A 23,510-nucleotide genomic window follows, 5' to 3' on the forward strand; every position below is an offset into this window, starting at 1 on the left:
ATGGATGGAAAGCTGTTGAGTGTCATCATAAAGAAAGGTGGCTATATTGGTCACTAATTTTTTGGGGTTTTGTTTTTGCATGTCAGAAATGTTTATTTCTAAATTTTGTGCAGTGATATTGGTTTACCTGGTGAAAATAAACAGGTGAGATGGGAATATATTTGGTTTTTATTAAGTTGCCTAATAATTCTGCACAGTAATGGTTACCTGCACAAACAGATATCCTCCTAAGATAGTCAAATCTAAGAAAACCCCACTCCAACTTCCAAAAATATTAAGCTTTCATATTTATGAGTCTTTTGGGTTGATTGAGAACATAGTTGTTATTCAATAATAAAAATAATCCTCTAAAATACAACTTGCCTAATAATTCTGCACACAGTGTATAATTCATTTCCCAAAGTCCTTTATGCAGTATAATGCACTCCCCATAGTCCTTTATGCAGTATAAAACACTCCCCATAGGCCTCCATATTGTGTAATGTACTCCCCACAGCTCTCTAAACAGTATAATGCACTCCCCATAGTCCTTTATGCAGTATAAAACACTCCCCATAGGCCTCCATATTGTGTAATGTACTCCCCATAGCCCTCTAAACAGTATAATGCACTCCCCAAAGGCATCTATATAGTATAATGCATTCCCCATAAAAATAAATGAATAAACACAATACTCATCACTCCTCCTCGTCTCTGTCGCTGCTCCGAGTGCCCACACGTCTCAGGACAGTGGGCGACATGTAGAGACGTCATCATACCCACTGTCAGTTTCTGCGTCATTGACGTCAGATGCAGAGGAGGAGTGATGGGAGAGAGAGGGTGTCGTTCCCTGTCTAATCCTTGCTTTCAACTGTATCGGCATCCAACCAATACAGTCAAACTTGCAATGACGGTTGGGGTTGCAGCTTCTGGCACCAGGCCCCACCTTACTGCTCAAGGGCCCCTTAGCGGCCAGGTGGCAGTGCAGGGAGATTGAGTCTCCCTGCTCTGCCACAGAGTGTAACTGTATGGGCGCGCTGCACACGCCTATGCAGTTACAGTAGTGTAGCTCTGGGGGGCCTCAGAGTGCTGGGACTCAGGCAACTGCCCCCTCTGCTTCTTTGGAGGTAGAAATGGACCCCTTACTTCTAGGGCCCCTGTGCAACAGTTGCACCAATGATATGTTCACCCTTGGTGAGCATGCTCGGCACTTCCCGATACTCTATCAAAGATTCTAGTGCTCAATCGAGTATGGAGCAGTGCTGAGTATCGCGAGTGCTTATGTCCTTGTAATATGATCAATGGAATCATCTGAGCCGCACCCCAGAGGAGAGAAAGACCCCAACCAAGACCCCTCGGGAAAAGAGCTTGAGTTTCCCGTTCACTTCAACTATGCTTGCTACTCGAGTTGAGCACGTCCGAGCGTCCGACATAATTGATTCGAGTAATGAGAACTTGAGCATTTCAGCATTTCAGTGCTCGATCAGCACTAGCTCACACTCAAAAGTGTAATGAAGAATTGGTAGAACGTAAATAGAATGGCGCAATCTGCACTTCACCTTACAGTTGGCTCTAGCTTCATCGTACCTTTGTGCAGTCATTCAGAACAAGGCTAAGTAACTCTCATAATCAAAATATTTGAAATTCAAATCCATCTTTAGAATGGAGCCATTGTGTGCCCTTCATCAGGAATTTATGTGCATCAAACAGCCATTGTTCTCACTCGGAGAGAGCACACTGCCAAGAATGACTTGTACTTCACTATGTGTTTCCTAGCCGCAATCAACAGACGAATGCTACTCCTATCATCGCCACACTACAGAGGGATTGCAGACACCCAATAATCCAGGTCGTTATGCTGCTGTGGTCCATCAATGATTACCAGAACTTTGTATTATTCTGCCTCTCTGTACCTTGACCTACGATCAGGTATTTAAAGGGAATTTGCAGAAGCTGGCTTGCAGACCTCAGGTAAACTTTGCTTTTTGATCATTGCCACAGCTGACTGTCTGTGGATCAGAGACCGGCTTAGCTGTGACCATGACTGAGGAGGTAAATGCAGTTGAATTGAAGAAGACAGGAGTGGAGAACAATGGTTTTGTTGCTGATCAGGGGAATGATGAACATTCGATGTCAGGAAGCAGGAAAAGTAGCAAGATCGAAGACCAGATTTACACGATTAAACTGGATTCTTGTGAAGACCCATTACCCCTGAAGCCATATGCAGGGATGCCTAAAGAGGTTCTACTACAATTTTCAAATAAAGCATGCTACAAAGTGACCCGAGAGATTCTCTTCTGGCTCATCATCATAGCAACACTGGCCATTATAGCAGCCACCATCACAATTATTGCCCTTTCTCCCAAATGTCTTGACTGGTGGCAGAGAAGTCCAATTTATCAAGTGTATCCAAAGTCCTTCCGAGACAGTGACAATGATGGCTCTGGTGACCTTAAGGGTACGTGTTATGTTACATATTTTTATCAATCTCAAAATATATATATTCTGTATATTTTTTAACTTCTCAGTGTTTGTGTTCTAGAAACTGAAAAACATAATTCGTAAAGGGTGTATGGTAATGAATGAGAGTATTTGGGCCTAATCATAATAACCTTCTCACAAATCCGGCACCCAGATGCAGGTTTCCAACTTTTGCGAGGATTATTTCACGGTATGAGTGTGCTATATCAGAATTTTCTTAAGGGTCGATGCTCGGTAAGATGAACGGTCGTAGTCGTACCATTGCTGAACATTGCACACAGAGATGTACAGTATTATAGGGCATTTATTGAGTGCTCATGGGATAGTGAGACATTGGGCCAGTATAGCTGGAATGTAGAGTTGAGCAAGAATGTTGAAAATTTGTGTTTTCATGGCAGTTTTAAGCTACTTTGCCAAAATGAGGAGAGCTCTCGAAAAGCTAGGAAGAGGTGTGACGTCTCTTACTCCAGAAATGTTACTTCAGTCCATCACTGAGAAGATGGGCCAAATTCATTAAGTAGTGTGCGCATAAAAATGAATTTGGCCACGAGATGCACAGGGGCCCAAGAGATAAGGGGGCCACTACCACCTCCAAAGCAGCTTCTCTCATAGACAGAACTATTGTACCTCAAAGGGCCCATTTACTGTTCTTGCACAGTGGTCTCTTTTCTATCTGTGTCCGCTCTGAATTTGGCACATCTTATTCTTGTTCAACCCTATATGAAACACAAGTCTTAATCGTTCCAAATTTAAAAAAAATTCACCAATTTTTCAAAACACATGACCTACCGACAGGCAAAGAGTATAACCTGTGCTATCTGCTGGCTAAAGTAATTACAAAGCCAAACAAATGCAATAAAAAAAAATGTGTTTCACGACTTCCGACATCTGAGCTGAACAGGAGAACCATAAAGTCGAAAGAGTTTGGACGTTGGATCGGAAAACGTTATTTGGGACCATAGTTCTTCATAGTCTTAGAGGATCACATGCTTTTTTTAAATCTCAAAATGTCATATAGAAACAACGTCTGTTTACTGCCGTGAAAAATTTAATGCACATAAAAGTAGGTTCGATTTCGATCATGAACACAAAATTTTCATACCGTGCGCTAAAATGAGGAAACAGCTCTGTAAAGTTATAATTATACAGTGCAGATTTGTTATACTGGCTGGGCCTTATGGAAGTTTGTCAGGTTAACCCTTTGTGGGCCAAAGGACGTATTTGTTGTAAACTGCCCCCCAATTTGATTGAGAGAACTTACCATTCTGAAAGGGTTAAAGGGAACTTTTTACCATGAACATGTTGTCCAATGTACCTACATCATGTTATAGAGCAGGATGAGCTCCCAGTGGATTAGTGCTCTAAAGTACAGAATGGCTGTACAGGGCGCACAATCTGATGCCACATGATGACAATACAGCATTTGTATTGGGTTTATTGTTTTATGACCGGATATGACTAGCTGAAAGACTTTTACTAGGATTATCTTCTCAAATAATTAATAATTATGTTATATTCTTTTTTGGGGGGGGCAATTCCTTGATTTTTCCAGGATCGCGTTAATAGGGACAAATGTTCTGATATTGTTGATTTATAGGCTAAAAATTTTTTATACATCCCTTGCACATTTATGGTCCTTTAATAAATAAAAAATATAAATGTTGGATTGACTGGAGGGTAAGAACTTAATTACACAATTTTAAGGTAGTTTGAACTCAAATCATGAAAACATCCCTACAAAAAAAAAAAATAAAAAAAAGAATTCAGCTGATAGTCACAGGGTTGAACTTTCCTAACCCTGAGGATCTGGACAACATGTAAATGCAATACATTGACAGAACAGGCAAGCCAAATTGAGAAAGCTAGCTCTTGAATCTTGAAATGAGGACACTCTTCTTGGTGGTCCTATACCCATATAAACCGGTTGGCTTTGCGGGTCATTCCTGTAACAAGAAAAAAAAAATCACATTTCCCTGGAAATTATCTTTATATAGTGAATTGGGCAACTGCAGCCTTATTCATGGACCTTGGTATGTGAAAATCCACAAATTAATTCAGCAAAGTGCCACCAAAGTGTTTCACCCAGAAGTTCTCTGGGCTTTGTCAGGGGACCTAACAACCCATGGTGTAGTGTGGTTAATGGCTGCAGGTAGAACTTGTGGCTTACTGATAATTGCCAAGCAGCACTTAGACTGGCCTTTGCTTCAAGTTGCAAGTACAGGTGCAGCCTTCAATTAGTGGTAATCTGCATACACTACTTGGGGTCACTAACACTTTTGTAGTGACCGTTAGGGAATGTGCACACGTAGATTGGTCCTCTGTGGACCGAGTTTCCACACGGTTTTTTCCGCAGCATGGGCACAGCGTTTTCTGTTTCTCATAGGTTTACATTGTAATGTAAACTCATGGGAAACTGCTGCGGACCCGCAGCAAAAGCCGCATCGTGTGCACATAGCCTAAAAGTGAAATAAAGACAAGTTTACAGATCTGCCGTAATATCTCAAATACAGTCTCCACTGAATCTCAAAAGACACCACAAAAAAATAATAATATACGGATGCTGTATGATAGCAAACCATAACTAAGGTTTTGTAGCAATGTTAGCATCCATATAAAATACCTGTTGAGTTTTCAACCTGTAGAGCCCAAGCCTCCATGTTGAGGACAACCAGCCAGAGCTCCTCATGTGGGGCTATCATGTGTAAGTGATGTTCTCAAGGTGTAGATTACAACTGCATCATGTGACTGATATCAGCAGGTTGGAAGGTACAAAAGCTGGATAGGTCCACCAGAACACCAGAGGAGATTGGGGAGAGCCTAGCCTTTACCTCAACAATGAATCCTGAAGGTCCAGTGAAAGACAACCTCTATTTAGAGGTCACATTGATGCACTCACTTACCACCAATTTAACATACTATGTCTTATTGGTGATATGTCCTCTGTGGTATTGACAACAAAAAAAGACTTGGGGTAAAGATGGTGGGTAGACCAAATCATTTTCTCAAATAACTTAAAAGTATCTTTGGACCATTACTGGAGAGGGAAAAGGATTGCAATCTTTGTAGATGTGAAACCCCTATAATTTTACAATGAAAAAAATAAAATTTTATTCACATTTTCACCTTTCTCCCACTCACCTCTTTAGCTCTTATGACCATTTTTCCCTCTGGTCTACTGTTTTGAATAATTTTCATAACATCGAGTTGGTTTTAAAACTCTTTAGGAGTCCAGGAAAAGATTGATCACTTTGTGTATCTGGATGTGAGCACTGTTTGGGTTGCTCCTTTTTACAAGTCCACGCTGAAAGACTACAGATATGCTGTCGATGACTTCCGATCTGTTGACCCAACTTTTGGGACCATGAGTGATTTTGAGGACCTACTTGCTGCTCTTCATGACAAAGGTGATTTACAAGCTTATTCCATTGTCATTTCTTAAACCCTGATTTACCTACATCTAAACGGTCACTATGTCTTCTTATCCAATAGGTATAAAACTAATCATTGACCTAATCCCAAATCACACCAGCAATAAACACAACTGGTTCCAGTTAAGCAGGAATAGAACTGAGAAATACATTGACTACTATATTTGGCATGACTGTGAATTTACCGGAGGCCAGGTTACCCCTCCCAATAACTGGGTATGTTTAAAAAAAATTCCACATACGGTTCATCTACGTAGTGTAATATTGCCGACATTTAGTCTTTGCAGAAACTTGATCCTCGTTGGCTATTATAAGAGATCATGTAGCCCAAAACCATTGGGCACGTGTGAGTTTCTCAGCAAGAAATGACTGGTCAAACAAGCATTGGTGCAACATTGGTGTAGCCAATTAGTTCAGTCCGGAAGCATGAGGACTTGAACAAGCAGGAATCTCAGGAAGAGTAGGACAGCGGAAACCAGCAGGGAAGAATAAAAGTTGAAGCACAATGTGCACAATTGGTGGAGCACACCAAACACAGGACTAGAGTCTCAACCCCAAGACCCAGGTGTGTTCATTAGTAGGCTTGAAATAGTCCTAGGGAAATGATTTAATCGAGTCACACCAGGCAACTTTCAAAATCCGATGTGGAGCACAACAGAGGATAGCGGCCTGAGGGGGAAGGAAGCGAAGCCAGAGATAGGTGTGTAACAGCTACATGCTGAATATCATTGGATCAGATTACAATGTGTATACCTCCAAGCTACATTCAGAGGCACATTGCTTTTTTAAATATTTAATTGGAGTAGTATTCCATTCATATAGTGCCAGTTAAAAGTGCACCATTTTTCCTCATAGACCTTAATCTGCCCATTTCAGGTGAGCGTGTACGGAGACTCTGCCTGGGACTATGATGAAGTAAGGAAGCAATGCTACCTGCACCAGTTCAAAAAAGAGCAGCCAGACTTAAATTTCCACAATCCTGATGTAGAGAAGGAAATATTGGTAAGTTAATATACGGTATGTAATTGGTGAGAACCCACAGCCCTGTTATAGGAGCAGGTCTAGGTGCTACCTCCATAACTCAGGAGTCAGCAGTGATAAGCTCTCGGGCTGTGTCCACACTGCATCCTGGGCCGTACAAGCTGTGGTTAGTAATTACACAGCGGCAAGCACCCTTAGTATTAAAAACATACCAACTCCCACCTGCATCCACCAGGAAAATATTTTCATGACTAGTGGTGGCACTGTGAGAATGAGGAGCTGCTGGTCCAAATCAGATGGTACTTAATACACTGGTAGAGGTCTCCATTAATTTGCATGGAAACTCTCAATTTGCCCTAGGATTTATGTATTGTCAATGGGCAAAGGTGAGAAAGCTGCTATCAGAAACCTGCATCAGCGTCTTATCCCCCTGAAAACAGAAGGATGAGCCATGTGAATTTTACCTGCCCGTCCCTTCTCTCCCCCATCATCTTCAAAAGAGGGTGGTAAACCCACCAGGAACAGCCAACTTTTATCTAGTTTGTACAGAGGTTTTAAACGGGGTTAAAACAGGTTATCTAGAAGTTATCACAAAGTGCTTGTAAAAACAAGAAACTTTACACTTAAACTCTTCTTAAAAAACAAACCTCTCCATTCTCAAGAACTGTGGGATTTTTAATTTGACAGTGTACAGCTCCATGCCAGGGTCAACAGCCTCCTCAGAGGATCCTTGTAAGGGCTAGCTAACGCTGGTGGGATCGCTGGATTGGGCCATCTCTAGTGCCTCTGCCTTCCTCCTATACTGCAGAAGCAAAGCTGCCTCTGCTTGTAACAGTGAAAAAAAGGCAGTACGGGACAGCAGTTCAGCCATGCCGCCGGCCACCTCAGAGGATCCTTGTAAGGGTTGTCTGAAGCTGGTGAAATAGCTGGAATGGGCCAACTCTAGTGCCTCTGCGTTCCTCCTATACTGCAGATGCAAAGCTGCCTCTGCTTGCAACAGTAGAAAAGGGCAGTTCAGGACAGCAGTTCAGCCATGCCATCGGCCAGAAATGGCACTCTTCAAGAATCAGTCCATGTTTTGCATACAGAAAAAAAAAAATCACTGAATGAGACTTAAAGGGATTGTCCGGTCTAAAAAATAAAAACTCGCATAAAATAGTTCAACTTTACCTGTAGCTAAATTATGAGATCATTTTGATTTCACTCCAATTGAGATTATGACAGGTGATCAGTCCTGTCCAGTATCTTTCCCGGTGTCACATGCTTTCTATCACAGGATGGAGAATTAGCTTTAAAAATCAGAAAGGTGAATAAGTTTATCTCTCAAACAGTTAAATAGGTGCGTGAATAACTCGGAAAGCCGATGAACTTTACACCTGCCGGTTTTCTCATTAGGCCATAATTATAAAATTAGTCACTGTACACGTTCTTCAAACTGCTGACAAGTCATCCAAGAAACCTTTAAAACTATGAGACGAGATTGGCTGATTGATAATTATTAACTTTTAATTGCCAATTTGTGTCACTCATATAAGAGAATCTCACATTATCTCCGCAAAAGAAACTTTTAAAGAGTAACTAAACATTTAGCAGGTTTTTTATTTTTCGTAATGCACTTTTATTGCCTACATATTGGCCCTAGTCCGGGTCCTCAGACTCCACCGATCTCCCAAAAAGGCAGCTAAGAAGAGAGAACTCGGGAGACAGGTCCTGTCTGAGCGCTCACACAGAGCAAAGTACACGGTTCAATAAACAAGAATAACTCATTGAGAAAACCTATTTTCATGTCCCCAGTAAGGGAATTTTTGAGTCAAAGGAATTGTCCTTTCTTAAGACTTGTGAATCCTGGCCAGTTCGTACATCACAGCACCTGCTTGGACTGCGTTTTATGGACGTGTGAATGGGGCTTTATAGATCACTCTGGATGAGGTCAATAATATTAATTAGTGAATTATCAACACATATCCTAGAATAAAACCAATAAATATGTCCTCTGCAGTAACTAAATAATTAGATGGAGCAATACGTGTAAAAAAAACACAAGGGGGTAATTAGCGGACACTCGTTTGATCAAGAAAACGTAAAAAAAAGCCATCCCACCGCAACAAGACTTACCCAATTCTAGTTTCTCGCCTCACTACATGCCTGCAGGCCTCAAACTAGACGAGGGCAGAGAAGGACCTGAGCCTGACTGCTTTACGCCTGCCTGTGGAAAGCTAATTAGACAAGGTGCACAGCCCAAACAGGACGGGAGTGGTACGCCCCCATACGTATAGAGTACAAGGAACAAAAGCAAACCTACCAATAGAACTTATACGGAAAGACGTGCTGGCTCATATTAGTTTATTGTGAAGCAAATACTTCATCGCATCTAGATAGGTTGAATACATTCTCGCTATTCGGCTCTGATGATCTTAGGCATTCATGACCTACTGACATGTTTCACCAGAACTGCCTTCTTCAGGGGTTAAGAGGCAGTAACATTGCAAATCAGATCCATTTAGTTCTATGGTAGTTGCAGAAAACCTCTTGGCAGTGTATGGACTACTTTCCACCTCTGGCCACTAGTGATGACCGAAGATACTCAGATAAGGTGTTATCCGCCATGCTTGCATCCCAACCGAGTGACTTTGGCGCACTCGAATAATATGTTGGAGTCCCCGCGGCTGCATGTCTCGTGGATGTCAAACAGCTGGGTCATGGAGCAACACGACTTCTGTGATTACTGATGGGAGGTTTCAGGTAATGGCTTAGTTTCATGTCTCGATAGTTTTCAATTTATATCTACGTCGTTTTTTTGTTTCAATGTTTCACCAGATGGAAATTAGAAGGATTATATCTCCATCGATACCGTTCCCCCCTAGTAATTACATAAATCTGTTTATCTCAGGATATTATAAAATTCTGGCTGGAGAAAGGTGTTGATGGTTTTACAGTCGATGCTGCTAAGTTCCTCCTGGAAGCAGAACACCTCCGAGATGAGCCTCAGGTCGACAAACTACAAAATACGGTATGTGTCGTGTCGCTGCCGTTTCGACATAAGCAGTGAGAAGAAATGTTACATTGTTCATAGTCATTAAGCATAAAAATAATAATAATGGTAATAGATAAGGAAAGTGTGTCTGGAAAGTACCTATATATTATTCTCCAACACTACGCCAGAACCGTGACCGCAGGCAGATCGGTAGGAGAGAGGAATGTAACTCTACCATAAAGTAAGGAAGTTACAATTAGAAAATGGCCTATTCTTTAAATCAGGTTTTTGTGTTAAATATGTTTTTTTTAATGAATTTTTTTTTATGGATTTTCTTTTTTCTAATATCACAATCTGTATTAAAAATAACAAATAGAAATCTTCCAATTCTTTTTTTTAATTTTTTTTTTTTTAGACTATATCTTCCAGTTATTTCAGGAAACCGCACATGTACATTAGCCACAATGAACAGACCCCGACCCATATTTTGTAGTGAAGCATCTAATGAGCGTGTGCAAAGGTCACAGTGAAGGGAGTAGAACAGGAGGAGCTGCGACATCATCTATTGTGATTGGGGGATCCTGTTTTACCTGCCATTGTAATCCTATCTGTGATTGATAAGGAGCCTGCCTAAAACTTTTCCTAAAATGGACAAAGTACAAGTCTAAATGTAACACATGAACCTGATTTAAATAGTAGGTCATTTTCTGATGATACCTTCGCTTTAAAAGACAGTCAGTGTCCACAGGAAGCGGTGTAGTAGCCAATTGGGCAGTGATTGATACCAAATCTGTGTTGCTTTCTGCAAAATTAATATGAAAAGACTTAATTTCTATATAGGCGCTGTTGACATCTTATCAGACGTATAGAATGGAAATATTAACAGGAATCTGTCAGTAGGAACAACCCTTCTAAGTCATCTATATGGACATGTAGGTCATAGGAGCCTGAGTAAAATGATACCTTCATAGCTTCAATCCAGTGTCTTGTTCCAGAGAAATCCACCTGTAAATGAGCTGTTAAGATCTATGGGTCGGACATAGATCTCCCTGAGAATCTGCCTCCAGAGCTTATTTTAAATGAAAGGGGGAGTTACCTGTGTGAGACATGTAATAACTGATAGTCTTCTCTACATGTCTCACTCACATTCGTAATGTCAACATCATTTAAAACAAGCTCTGGAGGCAGATTCGCGGGGAGATCTATGTCCGGCCCATAGATCTTAACAGCTCATTTACATATTAAGAAAAACATGGATTTCTCTGGAATAAGACGGTGGATCTTATATACCAAGGTATAATTTTATTCAGCTTCCTATGACCTTCATGCCTATATAGACAAGTTAGGAGGGTTGAGCCTACGGCCAGATTCCCTTTAACCCCCTTAGCCAAAATTACATACAGTGGGGCAAAAAAGTATTTAGTCAGTCAGCAATAGTGCAAGTTCCACCACTTAAAAAGATGAGAGGCGTCTGTAATTTACATCATAGGTAGACCTCAACTATGGGAGACAAACTGAGAAAAAAAAATCCAGAAAATCACATTGTCTGTTTTTTTAACATTTTATTTGCATATTATGGTGGAAAATAAGTATTTGGTCAGAAACAAAATTTCATCTCAATACTTTGTAATATATCCTTTGTTGGCAATGACAGAGGTCAAACGTTTTCTGTAAGTCTTCACAAGGTTGCCACACACTGTTGTTGGTATGTTGGCCCATTCCTCCATGCAGATCTCCTCTAGAGCAGTGATGTTTTTGGCTTTTCGCTTGGCAACACGGACTTTCAACTCCCTCCAAAGGTTTTCTATAGGGTTGAGATCTGGAGACTGGCTAGGCCACTCCAGGACCTTGAAATGCTTCTTACGAAGCCACTCCTTCGTTGCCCTGGCGGTGTGCTTTGGATCATTGTCATGTTGAAAGACCCAGCCACGTTTCATCTTCAATGCCCTTGCTGATGGAAGGAGGTTTGCACTCAAAATCTCACGATACATGGCCCCATTCATTCTTTCATGTACCCGGATCAGTCGTCCTGGCCCCTTTGCAGAGAAACAGCCCCAAAGCATGATGTTTCCACCACCATGCTTTACAGTAGGTATGGTGTTTGATGGATGCAACTCAGTATTCTTTTTCCTCCAAACACGACAAGTTGTGTTTCTACCAAACAGTTCCAGTTTGGTTTCATCAGACCATAGGACATTCTCCCAAAACTCCTCTGGATCATCCAAATGCTCTCTAGCAAACTTCAGACGGGCCCGGACATGTACTGGGTTAAGCAGTGGGACACGTCTGGCACTGCAGGATCTGAGTCCATGGTGGCGTAGTGTGTTACTTATGGTAGGCCTTGTTACATTGGTCCCAGCTCTCTGCAGTTCATTCACTAGGTCCCCCCGTGTGGTTCTGGGATTTTGCTCACTGTTCTTGTGATCATTCTGACCCCACGGGGTGGGATTTTGCGTGGAGCCCCAGATCGAGGGAGATTATCAGTGGTCTTGTATATCTTCCATTTTCTAATTATTGCTCCCACTGTTGATTTCTTCACTCCAAGCTGGTTGGCTATTGCAGATTCAGTCTTCCCAGCCTGGTGCAGGGCTACAATTTGGTTTCTGGTGTCCATTGACAGCTCTTTGGTCTTCACCATAGTGGAGTTTGGAGTCAGACTGTTTGAGGGTGTGCACAGGTGTCTTTTTATACTGATAACAAGTTTAAACAGGTGCCATTACTACAGGTAAGGAGTGGAGGAAAGAGGAGACTCTTAAAGAAGAAGTTACAGGTCTGTGAGAGCCAGAAATCTTGATGGTTTGTTTCTGACCAAATACTTATTTTCCACCATAAAATGCAAAAAAAATGATAAAAAAACAGACAATGTGATTTTCTGGATTTTTTTTTCTCAGTTTGTCTCCCATAGTTGAGGTCTACCTATGATGTAAATTACAGACGCCTCTCATCTTTTTAAGTGGTGGAACTTGCACTATTGCTGACTGACTAAATACTTTTTTGCCCCACTGTACATGTATTACAAGAATGGTAGTTTATAGGCATTGCCATCAGTTTTTGTAAGTCATGGTGATTACCAACGGCCTTCCTGCAGTAATGGTGGATCAGGAAAAAATTAAATCCCAGCCGTATAACTCACACGTTGAGTTTTTGCTGCAAATTTTAAACTGAGTTTTACAGTACCAGCAAAAGCTATGAGATTTCAGAAATCTCCTGCACACATTGGGATTTTTTTTCCTGACTGATTTGGGAAACTGCATGTTACTTCTTTCAACATTTTTTCACGCATACACATTACTTTCTAAGTGCAAAAATGCAGCAAAGGTATCAGGTTTTGCTGTGTTTTGGGTGTAAAAACCTTAAGGAATCATGATTTTCTGGGGGGCGAACTAAATTTAAATCAACATGTACAAGAGACAACAAAATGCAGCAAAATAATGCTGAATATAATATGTATTAAAAAAAGGAAAAAATAAATAAAATCACATTTAGCAGGCAGCACCTGCGCTGCAGCATGATCGCATCTATAATATGAATTATTGTGTTTAGGGATATATATTTATTCTGCAAAAAAAAACAAAAAAAACTCAAAAAACTTTTTTTTTCAGAAAAATTATATCACTAAATACAATAATTTAATGCATATCATACATGTGATCGTGCTGCAGTGCCGGCCTGCTGAATGTGATTTTTTTTTTTTCAATACATATAATATTCAGTATGTAAAATAAGGGGGCAGGTCACTGAAGGATCAGTATGAATAGCTAAGCAGACCACCAAATAAAGACCCCCAGCCACGCCCATAGCCCCACCCTCAGACCGCCCTGGAGCACGAGAATCTCATTAACTGAAAATAAAGCTTCGGCTACTTTCACACTAGCGTCGGAATCTCCCCGTCACAATGCATCGGGGAGAGATTCCGACGCTAGCGTTTAACGTACTGCACAACGGAGGCAGCGGATACATTTCTCCGGCGCATCCGCTGCCCCATTGTAAGGTGCAGGGAGGTGGGGGCGGAGTTCCGGCCGCGCATGCGCGGTCGGAAAAAGCGGTCCGTCAGGAGCAAAAAACTTTACATGTAGTGTTTTTTGCTCCCGACGGTCCGCAAAAGCATGACGCATCCGTCGCTCGACGGATGCGACGTGTGGCAATCCGTCGCAAATGCGTCGTCAATACAAGTCTATGGGGAAAAAACGCATCCTGCAAGCACTTTTGCAGGATGCGTTTTTTCTGCAAAACGACGCATTGTGATGGATTAGAGAAAACGCTAGTGTGAAAGTAGCCTTAAACAACAACCACAAGACAGATTTCATCACCAGGTATCATTGTAACATGTAAACACGAGGTTGCGTGAAAGTCCCTAAAGATTCCACCCGTGCTGTCTCCAACAGGTCTGAATAAGTTAGAAGACTTTTTTTTTTTCTTTTTTTTTTAAGGAGTCTTTCTTTCACAAAACAGATGTCCTTTGGCTGTCATTGCAACTCAGCTCTGTTGGAAGTGAATGTGGCTAAACTGCAGTACCAGACAGAACCTGTAGGAAGGTGTGGCGCTGTTGCTGAAAGAAAATTTATGTTTTTAGAATACTGGACAACCCCTAAAGGAAGGAGCTTGGAGATATTCAGTTGTGAATCACTTTAATATCTTCTGTCATTTCATTTTAGAGCACAGTTTTATCCTACGGAGACCTATATCATGATTACACAACCACACAGGTCGGGATGCACGACATCCTGCGAGATTTTCGTCAGACCATGAATACATACAGCAGAGAACCCGGACGTTACAGGTAGCCCAACGTACACGACGTTACCCCTCCGTGTGCCTTCAAATAGATTGTATGCAGTTTACTCACACAGGGCGATTGTTTTTTTTTTTTGCAGGTTTATGGGAACCGAATCCGATGATCAGAAAACAGTGGCAAAAACAATGATGTATTACGGCAACGCCTTCATCCAGGAAGCCGACTTTCCGCTCAATTTCTACCTGTTCGATTTGAAAAAAGATCTCACAGGAAAATCCGTATTTGATGTTGTGGATCTCTGGATGAAATCGATGCCTAAAGGGAAGTGGCCCCACTGGATGGTACGAAACAATGGAGATAATACATGAGAAAAAAGTGCAACGCAACGCTGTACCAATATAGTAATAATGTCGCCAAACAATTCAGCTTCAGGCGTATAAGCTTCAAAATATATTGGTATGACTAAAATATAAGGATGCAGCACGCAATGAAACCGCCAACGCGTTTCAAACATCAGAGGTCGTGACCCTGCCTTCGATGTGAGCTCAGGCGCTGAGCCCGCATCTTTCTCCGCACTTGATGGCCATTTTTATCAGCCATCAAGTGCTTTTGATGCCCACAGGCTTTTAAGCTATATTCACACTTTGCGGATTTTGCTGCGGATCCGCAGCGGATTTGACCGCTGCGGATCTGCAGCAGTTTCCCATGAGTTTACAGAACAATGTAAACCTATGGGAAACAAAAAACGCAGTGCACATGCTGCGGAAAAAAACGCGCGGAAACGCTGCGGATTACATTCCGCAGCATGTCACTTCTTTTCTGCGGATTTTCACCTGCTCCAATAGAAAACTGCAGATGAAAATCCGCAGAAGAAACCGCAGTAAAAACCGCGATAAATCCGCAGTAAAAAACGCGACGGGTTTTCACTGCGGATATTGGAATTCTGCTGCGGAAAAATCCGCAGTGGAATCTGCAAAGTGTGAACATAGCCTTAGAGGCAAAAACTGACAGTGGGATTTAACATGTGCTGCCCGGAAGTGCGTAATTAATCCCACCCATAGACGCCCCTGGCACATGATCGCAGGGCGCCGATGGGTTTTTATGACAGCCGGGGGTCTGACTTATGAATAGTGTCAGACTGGGGAGCCAAGGGCCTATCAGTAACCAACTTCAGGGCGCCACTTTTCAACTACATGCAAATGTGACTTTATCCTCAATCACAAATTTATATAACAAGAAACTGGGTAGATTGGTAATTAAATTAAAAAAAATTAAGAGACCAATGCTAAAATGTTCAGTTTGCCTCATTTTTCTGTTTATAGGTATATTTTTGAGTAAAATGTAAATTGTTCTTTTATTCTATAAACTTCTGACAACATGTCTCCGAATTTCCAAGCAATACATTGTTGTTTTTTTCTGAAAAGGAGAAATGGTCCAAATAAAATTTTTTTAAAAAACAGTCATTTCAGACCTCAAATAATGCAAAGAAAACAAGTTCATAATTTAGAAACAACAATACTAATGTTTTAACTCAGGAAGAGTTCAGAAATCAATATTTTGTGGAATAACCATGATTTTTAATCACAGCTTTCATGCGTCTTGGCATGCTTTCCACCAGTCTTTCACACTGCTCCTGGCGTAAAAATGTAAGCAGTTCTTCTTTGTTTGATGGCTTGTGACTATCCATCATCCTCTTGATTACATTCCAGAGGTTTTCAATGGGGTTCAGGTCTGGAGATTGGGCTGCCCATGACAGGGTTTTGATGTGGTGGTCTCTTAATTTTTGCCAGAGCTGTAGTGCCAAATACGGTACTGCTCATATAAAGAGGATGGTGGCCCGCCGGAGGATTCTCCTGTGGGCCAGTTCAAGCCTGAGAACACTGGCTCGTGCCGGACATTCATAAGAGATTGTGATATGAATGTTAAATTAATTTTTTTTCCCCTATTATTTAAAAACCTTTTAAAAACAAACAAGTTCAAATCCTCACTCTTTTGCCAGATTGAAAATAAAACAAACAAAAAAATACACGTTTGGTATCGCTACGTTCAGAAATGTCCGATCTGTCAAAATATAAAAGCAACTGATCTGATCGGTAAACGGCGTAACGAGAAAAAAAAATCAGGATGACAGAATTACCTTTTTTTTTTAATTTTTGGACACCGCAACCAATGTTGCAATAAAATATAATAAGATTCAATCAAAACATCGTATCTACCCCCAAAATGGTATCAATAAAAATATCAGCACAGGGTGCTAAAAAATTGAGACCTAACTCAGCGCCAGATCCCGAAAAATGAAAATGCTACAGAAAATGGCAAACACAATGTTTTTTTCTTATAAAATTCAGATTTTTTTTCACCACTAAATAAAAAACAAACAAACCCCGAACCAATACTTGTTTTGCAGCTGCAAACTTGTACTCAACTGGAGAATCATAATGGCAAGTTAGGTTTACCATATAGTGAACATGGTAAATAAAAAATCCAAGCCCTTGTACTGCTATATTGGCTTAGAAATAGAAAAATAAATAAATAAATGAAAGGTATGGCTCAGGGAAGAAGGGGAGGAAAAAAAAAAAAAATCGAAAACACAAAAAAAAAATAAAGAAAATAAAAAAAAAAAAAAATCGCAGAGCATTATAAACACGGCCACTAGGCCATGATCCTTCTAATTTCTTTGCTCAAGTGCTTGTCTGTGTAATGCAGGACAGGACCTTCTAAGTCTTTCATTTTCAATAAATTAGTTTAAAAATAAAAAAGTTTTTCTACTTCCGTACCTTCTGTTTTTTTTGTTTTTGTTTTTTTTCAGATGAAACGACTCAATCGTGAATTGCAAAATATTCTTGGCATAAAATATAAACTTTTTCTTTTCTGCAAAACCAAATTTAAGGGAACTTGATATTAGAATTTTGCAACTTACACTGTGACCCGTAATGTCCAGAATAAAGATTTTTTTTTCTATCATCAGATATTGGGTTATAAATTCATGTATAAAACATGCTACGGTGTGAATGAAGCCTTAGTGTGACCCTATATTTTAAAGGTTATGTTTTTTTTTTTAGCCAAATACATTTGACTACCACCAGTCTGGTCCCAAAATTGAGGACATTTTTATTTTTAATCTCTGCATCCATGATCTGGTTGTTGCCCATCCCAATGGTCATGTATACATCTGGCAGTTCATTACATTTTTTCTAATAATTCTTTTAGGTTGGAAGCCCCAGCAATTCTCGTGTTGCTTCTCGGGTGGGAACGGAATATGTGAATGTTTTTAACATGCTCTTGCTGACTCTTCCCGGCACCCCTACCACTTATTATGGTGAAGAATTGGGGATGATAGACAACGTTACACTAAATAACGATGAAAGTGTATCCGGTGAACATAATCCGGTGAGTAACGGCTCGTGATCAGAACCATTTTATAGATGCACGGAAGGTTCCAAATTCTCATGTTTCTCCATTATGAGGGATTCTATGTAATGAATGTATAAGGTTAAGGACAAAGTATAAAAGGGGGGAATTCATGCTTGAAATTAATCCCAAAAAGTGGTATAACAGTCAATATTTATATAGTGCTAGCATATTCTGCAGCCCCGCTCAATCCCAAGGGTAGAGGCCCAATTCACTATTACTTTACAAAGCCGCTAACTAATGGGACTTTCTACACAGTGCCACTTCTGTTACAAGAAAAAAAAAAATTTTCCTACGCGTTTCAGACTAAAACTATCATGGATTTCTCATTTCCAGATTTTAGTCTAAAACGAGTAGGAAAAACTAATTTTTCTGGTCTTATCTGAATTTATAATAAAGTTTTGCACATATTTTATCCAAAAATGGCCGGATTCCTCCTACGTTCTACTTCGTTTGCTAGCACTGAGCAGGAGTGGTTTTCTTTCCGAGCCAAGGATCGTTGGTTACTTCAACCAGAGTGAGCTGGATCGCACCTGTGTACTAGGTTTCAGTATATCTTCTGAGAATCGCCTTGCGTCTAAGGTGTTATCGGCCCTTAGGCATGAGGCGACTTTACACAGTTACACCTGGAAATGTACAAGAGCGGCCGCAGAAGAGCAGAGAGGACTGTGTGCACTGCGCCGGACCTCACACGGTGATCGCATGAATGAGCTTTCTTTGCAAACAATGCTAGTTCCAGGCAAGCAAGTGGTGTCAATCAAGAGGGGGAGGCAACTTCATGCAAATAACAGTGGGAGGATCAGTGAACTGATCTCCTTAATTAGCATATATAATAAATTATATTGGCTGGATATTGGAGGAGGCGATTTCAAAAGCAAGAGTAGGTTTTCTAGGGGCTATATACCCTGCATGCAGTAGGTTTAGTTTAAAGAAGTTGTCCACTACTCAAAGAACTCATTCTTATATACTGTATTCCCCAGTGTAAAATAAAAATTATACATACTTGTCTTCAGTTCCATCCAAGCGACGTTGGCACCCTGTCTTCCATGACATTATTAGCGATAAGCGAACGTGCTCTGATAAGGTGTTATCCATGATCGGGTGCTAACAGAGCGTCGATGGAGTGCTTGAATAACACTGGTCAACACAATTTTTTCTGGCGATATTTTCAATTTTTGATGAAAATTACTCCTAATGTTTTATGATAAAAGCACATGATTTTCTGTGCTACATTTTGTATATTTTTAATCAAGGAATAACAAAGACTACAAAGTCTATGTACAGAAAATCAAATATACTTACAGAATTAAACTACAAAATATAAAAACACATATATATGGCACACCGATGAATGACACATGGCCGTTATTATTTGAACTTTCTTTTCTTGGCTGATCTGTGATGCTCGGCTTCTGGGTTGTCTCTCATCAAGCTCCAGCAATAGTCGGCCATCATATGTGAGTCCCACCGGCCTTGATACCGTTCTTCCATTGTTTTAATGTACTGATGAAAACGCTCCCCTTGTTCCTCGCTCACATCCCCAAGGTTCTCTGGAAAAAAGTCCAAATGGCTGTGTAAATAGTGAATCTTGATACTCATTCTACATCCAAGATTTCGCAGACTCGTTAGTAGCTCTTCCACAATCTCTTCATAGTTGTCTGCTTTCTTATTCCCTAGAAAAGTCTGCACCACATTACAAAATGCATTCCAAGCTCTTTCTTCTGCCTCATTCATTGATGTGATAAAATTTGGGTCTCTCATAAGTGTTCTTATTTGAGGTCCATCAAATATTCCAGCCTTTTTCTTCTCTTCACTAAGACCAGGAAAAGTTGAACATATATAGTTAAAGCATTCTCCACTGTGATTGAGAGCTTTGACGAACTGCTTCATCAATCCGAGTTTTATGTGTAAGGGAGGAAAGACAATGTCCTTCCTATCCACTAGAGGATCATGGATGACATTCTTATCGCCAGATGCCAAACTCTGTCGTTGAGGCCATTCAGTTTTCAATCAATGCTCTGCTGTAGCTCTACTGTCCCAGTAGCACAGAAAACAAGGGTGTTATCATAACAAATGGGAATTATGCATGTTCAAAGAAAACAAAGATATTCTCACATTTATTGGGAGACTAAATGAAATCTAAATTTACCTTAGTGAACCCTATAAACCGGCACTTTTCATACACTACTTATATTTATCATGGAATTCATGAAAATGGGCAAAAACGTGATGTGATAGAGAAATTATAAGATCAGCTTTGAATTCAGCACCCTCAAATTAGTCTAAAACTGTTCTTAAAGTCCATGCCAGAATTTTTTTGTTGTTGTTGTTGACCAATGTAATATGTTCGAGTCCCTGCGGCTGCTTGTCTCACAGCTGTCTGACAGCCACAACACATCAAGGGATGGCATGTTTTTAAGCAATTTCCTTTTGAAAAAAACTCAAAACTTTGCCATGTCATAACACTCACTGGACCACAGTGATAATACTTTAAAGTATAAATGGTCAAAATTATATTTTATTTGCTCAATTCATAGACCGAGTATGCAGAGAAGACACCTATGCAGTGGGATACGAGCTCAAATTCTGGCTTTAGTGGTGCCAACAAAACATGGCTGCCTGTCAACAAGGACTATGAAGAAGTAAATGTCGAAGTAAGTACCAAACCTATAAGGGTCTAGTTAAATCATAACAGAAGCCCAAGTGCATTGCTTGATACATACCACCCAACTGTCCCAGATTGGGGGAGATGTCCTGCTGTCCTGGGAGGTTATAGATAAGTCCCAACTTCAGCTGAAGTCAGGACATCCTATACAGCACTGCTGTGATCATCCAGTTTTTCTTGAGGAGGGGGGGGGACGGTGGTCACCAGGAGTCAAACTCATGCCCTCTTGCACGGTAGGCAGCAGCCTTATCTGTCAGCCACAGGATGCAATATGGAGGATAGAAGTTCTCTGTGGCTACATCTCTATGTGCTGTTCTTTTTTAACTCCATGTGATTGGAGCCTAACGAATTATGTCACAAATTCCTGGTATTGCCAATGCAAACAGGCAAATGACTGCATGTATGTGATTTGCCTACATGTGGCGACATGCCAACTAGACACGTCCCGCCATTCTCTATGGAAGCGAATGGAGATAAGCCTTATGGGTCTAGCTTGCACATGAACACTGGTATGTAAATTGTATACATGCAGACATGTGATTATCTGCTCACATCAGCAACACCGGTGAATCATGACAGCATGCACACCGCTGAATTGTGACAGCCATGTAGAGTAGCTGAAGCCTTTTGTCCCCAACCTGTAAAACCCTTTAAATCACCAACACTACCACAGGCAATTTTTATTTTTTTACGGTTAGCATGTTTCCCTCCATTCTTCCAATTTTATTTTTTTGTTTGCGTAGCCATATGAGATTTTTTTTTTTTTTTTTGGGGGGGGGGGTGGGGGCTGTACTGTTTGAAGGACATCATATAGGTTTCCATACAATATACTGAAAAATGGGGAAAAGGGCAAGTAGGATGAAATGCTGAAAAAAAATAAAAATAGTTAAATACGCCAGGATTTTTGGGTTTTGTTTTTACAGTATTCATCGTTTGTAGTGTTAGCAAGATTTGCCACTTTCTATGTGGCCCAGGAGGGATGAAATGGTAAATGGGTTTGGTGACGGGAATGGCCTAAAAATTTGCAGCAAAATCTGTCTTACTTAATGTAACTGATCTCAACATCACCTGGTGGACCCAACAGACTTAAAATAGGGTTGGTCGGAGTTGCCCCGTTTCATACTGTGGTCTTCTTGTCAAATCTAATAGAAGAGCTAACAGAGGCTCCAAACAGAGTGTGAATGGGGTCAAAGCCAGGCCAATTAATTAGTGGAGGGTAATGGTTAGCACAGGGGTGTCAAACTGCATTCCTTGAGGGCTGCAACCAGGTCATGTTTTCAGGATTTCCTTGTACTGCACAGGTGATAGTTTAAAGGGAACCTGTCACCTGAATTTGGCGGGACCAGTTTTGGGTCATATGGGTGGAGTTTTCAGGTGTTTGAATCACCCTTTCCTTACCCGCTGGCTGCATGCTGGCCACAATATTGGATTGAAGTTCATTCTCTGTCCTCCGTAGTACACGCCTGCGCAAGGTAATCTTGCCTTGCGCAGGCGTGTACTATGGAGGACAGAGAATGAACTTCAATCCAATATTTCGGCCAGCATGCAGCCAGCGGGTAAGGAAAGGGTGAATCAAACACCTGAAAACTCCGCCCATATGACCCAAAACTGGTCCCGCCAAATTCAGGTGACAGGTTCCTTTTAATCACCTACACACATAATGATTGTAGCACCTTGTGCAATGCTAAGGAAATCTTGAAAACACGCATGGTTTGCGGCCCTCGAGGAATGCAGTTTGACACCCCTGGGTTAGCAGAATCTGTATCCTTGGATCTCTTACAATATTGAAGTAATAATGTTAATAATCCCACTCGTAGGTTCAAAAGACCAAGTCAAATTCAACACTGAACTTGTACCGGGATATAATCCAGCTACGGAAGGAAGAGTTGCCCCTTCACAGGGGATGGTTGTGTTACGCCTGGAATGATGCCAATGTTTTCGCTTACGTGCGAGAAATAAACGGGATGAACAAAGTATTCATGATGGTGCTCAATTTTGGTGCGACAACAACTACAAATATCAAAGATGAAATCCAAGACCTCCCGACACAGGCAAAAATCAGATTAAGTACAAAATCCACCAATAACGGGAAAACGGTCAATATGAATAGCATTAATACGGAGAAAGGAGAGGGTCTGATCCTGGAGTACAGCACCGGCAAACCACTGCACAGCAACGCGGCCTTCAAGGACCGATGCTTCATTTCAGAGAAAGCCTGCTATTCCAGCGCCTTTGATTTACTGTACAAGAATTGCTAACGTTTTGCTGTAAGGCTCTATGTAATCTATGCTTTGGGCTCCATCAGACATGTAGAGGTGTGCAAAAACTGGGTATTTTAGCCTTTTTTTGCCAGTTTTACACATTAGGGGATTCTGAAAAATCTCAAAATTCTTGTAATTTTTTTTAATCTTTATTCCAAAAACATGAAGATTCATGGCGTAGGACACAAACGTGGTGGGAATATAGCCTATGTGCCATTAAAAAACAAAAAACAAAAAAACTAAACAAAAACATACTTGTGTACATATACAATACAGGAAGAATAAACAGTAAAGTTTTGGTACTTGAAAATGTTTATGTTCATTGTTTTAGTATTCAAGATAGAGATTGAAAAAAATAAATAAAGTTGATTTAATGATTTAACATTAGCTGTGCAATACAAAAAAACCGCATGTGTGAACTTGGCCCCATCAGAAAAACAGGAGAGGGTGACTAATTTTTTCATACATTTTTTGTCCAAAAGACAAGATTGGAACGTGATAGGAAATTAATTGTTCAACTAATGTAGTTAACAATTGTGGAGGTCGTGCTTCAAAAAGGTGAATCTGCTTTATAGTAACATATAGGAAGTAAACC

The 23,510-nt window shown here is 40.7% G+C and overlaps 1 protein-coding gene across 1 annotated transcript; it reads left to right on the forward strand.

Annotated features, from left to right (window-relative positions):
- Positions 1 to 1,772: 1,772 nt before the first annotated feature.
- Positions 1,773 to 23,225, forward strand: SLC3A1 (solute carrier family 3 member 1). The gene is made up of 10 exons (XM_069768613.1): positions 1,773 to 2,437; positions 5,685 to 5,864; positions 5,950 to 6,104; positions 6,765 to 6,890; positions 9,760 to 9,879; positions 14,499 to 14,623; positions 14,718 to 14,919; positions 17,789 to 17,968; positions 20,527 to 20,643; positions 22,472 to 23,225. The coding sequence occupies exons 1-10, from the start codon at positions 2,020 to 2,022 to the stop codon at positions 22,910 to 22,912; spliced, it is 2,064 nt and encodes a 687-aa protein (XP_069624714.1). The 5' UTR covers positions 1,773 to 2,019; the 3' UTR covers positions 22,913 to 23,225.
- Positions 23,226 to 23,510: the final 285 nt, after the last annotated feature.

Source organism: Ranitomeya imitator, chromosome 5 (assembly GCF_032444005.1).
Source record: "Ranitomeya imitator isolate aRanImi1 chromosome 5, aRanImi1.pri, whole genome shotgun sequence".
NCBI lineage: Eukaryota > Metazoa > Chordata > Amphibia > Anura > Dendrobatidae > Ranitomeya > Ranitomeya imitator.

What these genes read in the sequence shown, in the direction of transcription:
- SLC3A1 (XM_069768613.1), top strand. Translation starts at nt 2,020, where the DNA reads ATGACTGAGGAGGTAAATGCAGTTGAATTGAAGAAGACAGGAGTGGAG. An exon ending in TGGCTCTGGTGACCTTAAGG is followed by an intron (nt 2,438 to 5,684) that starts GTACGTGTTATG and finishes AAAACTCTTTAG; the next exon opens with GAGTCCAGGAAAAGATTGAT. An exon ending in TTACCCCTCCCAATAACTGG is followed by an intron (nt 6,105 to 6,764) that starts GTATGTTTAAAA and finishes TGCCCATTTCAG; the next exon opens with GTGAGCGTGTACGGAGACTC.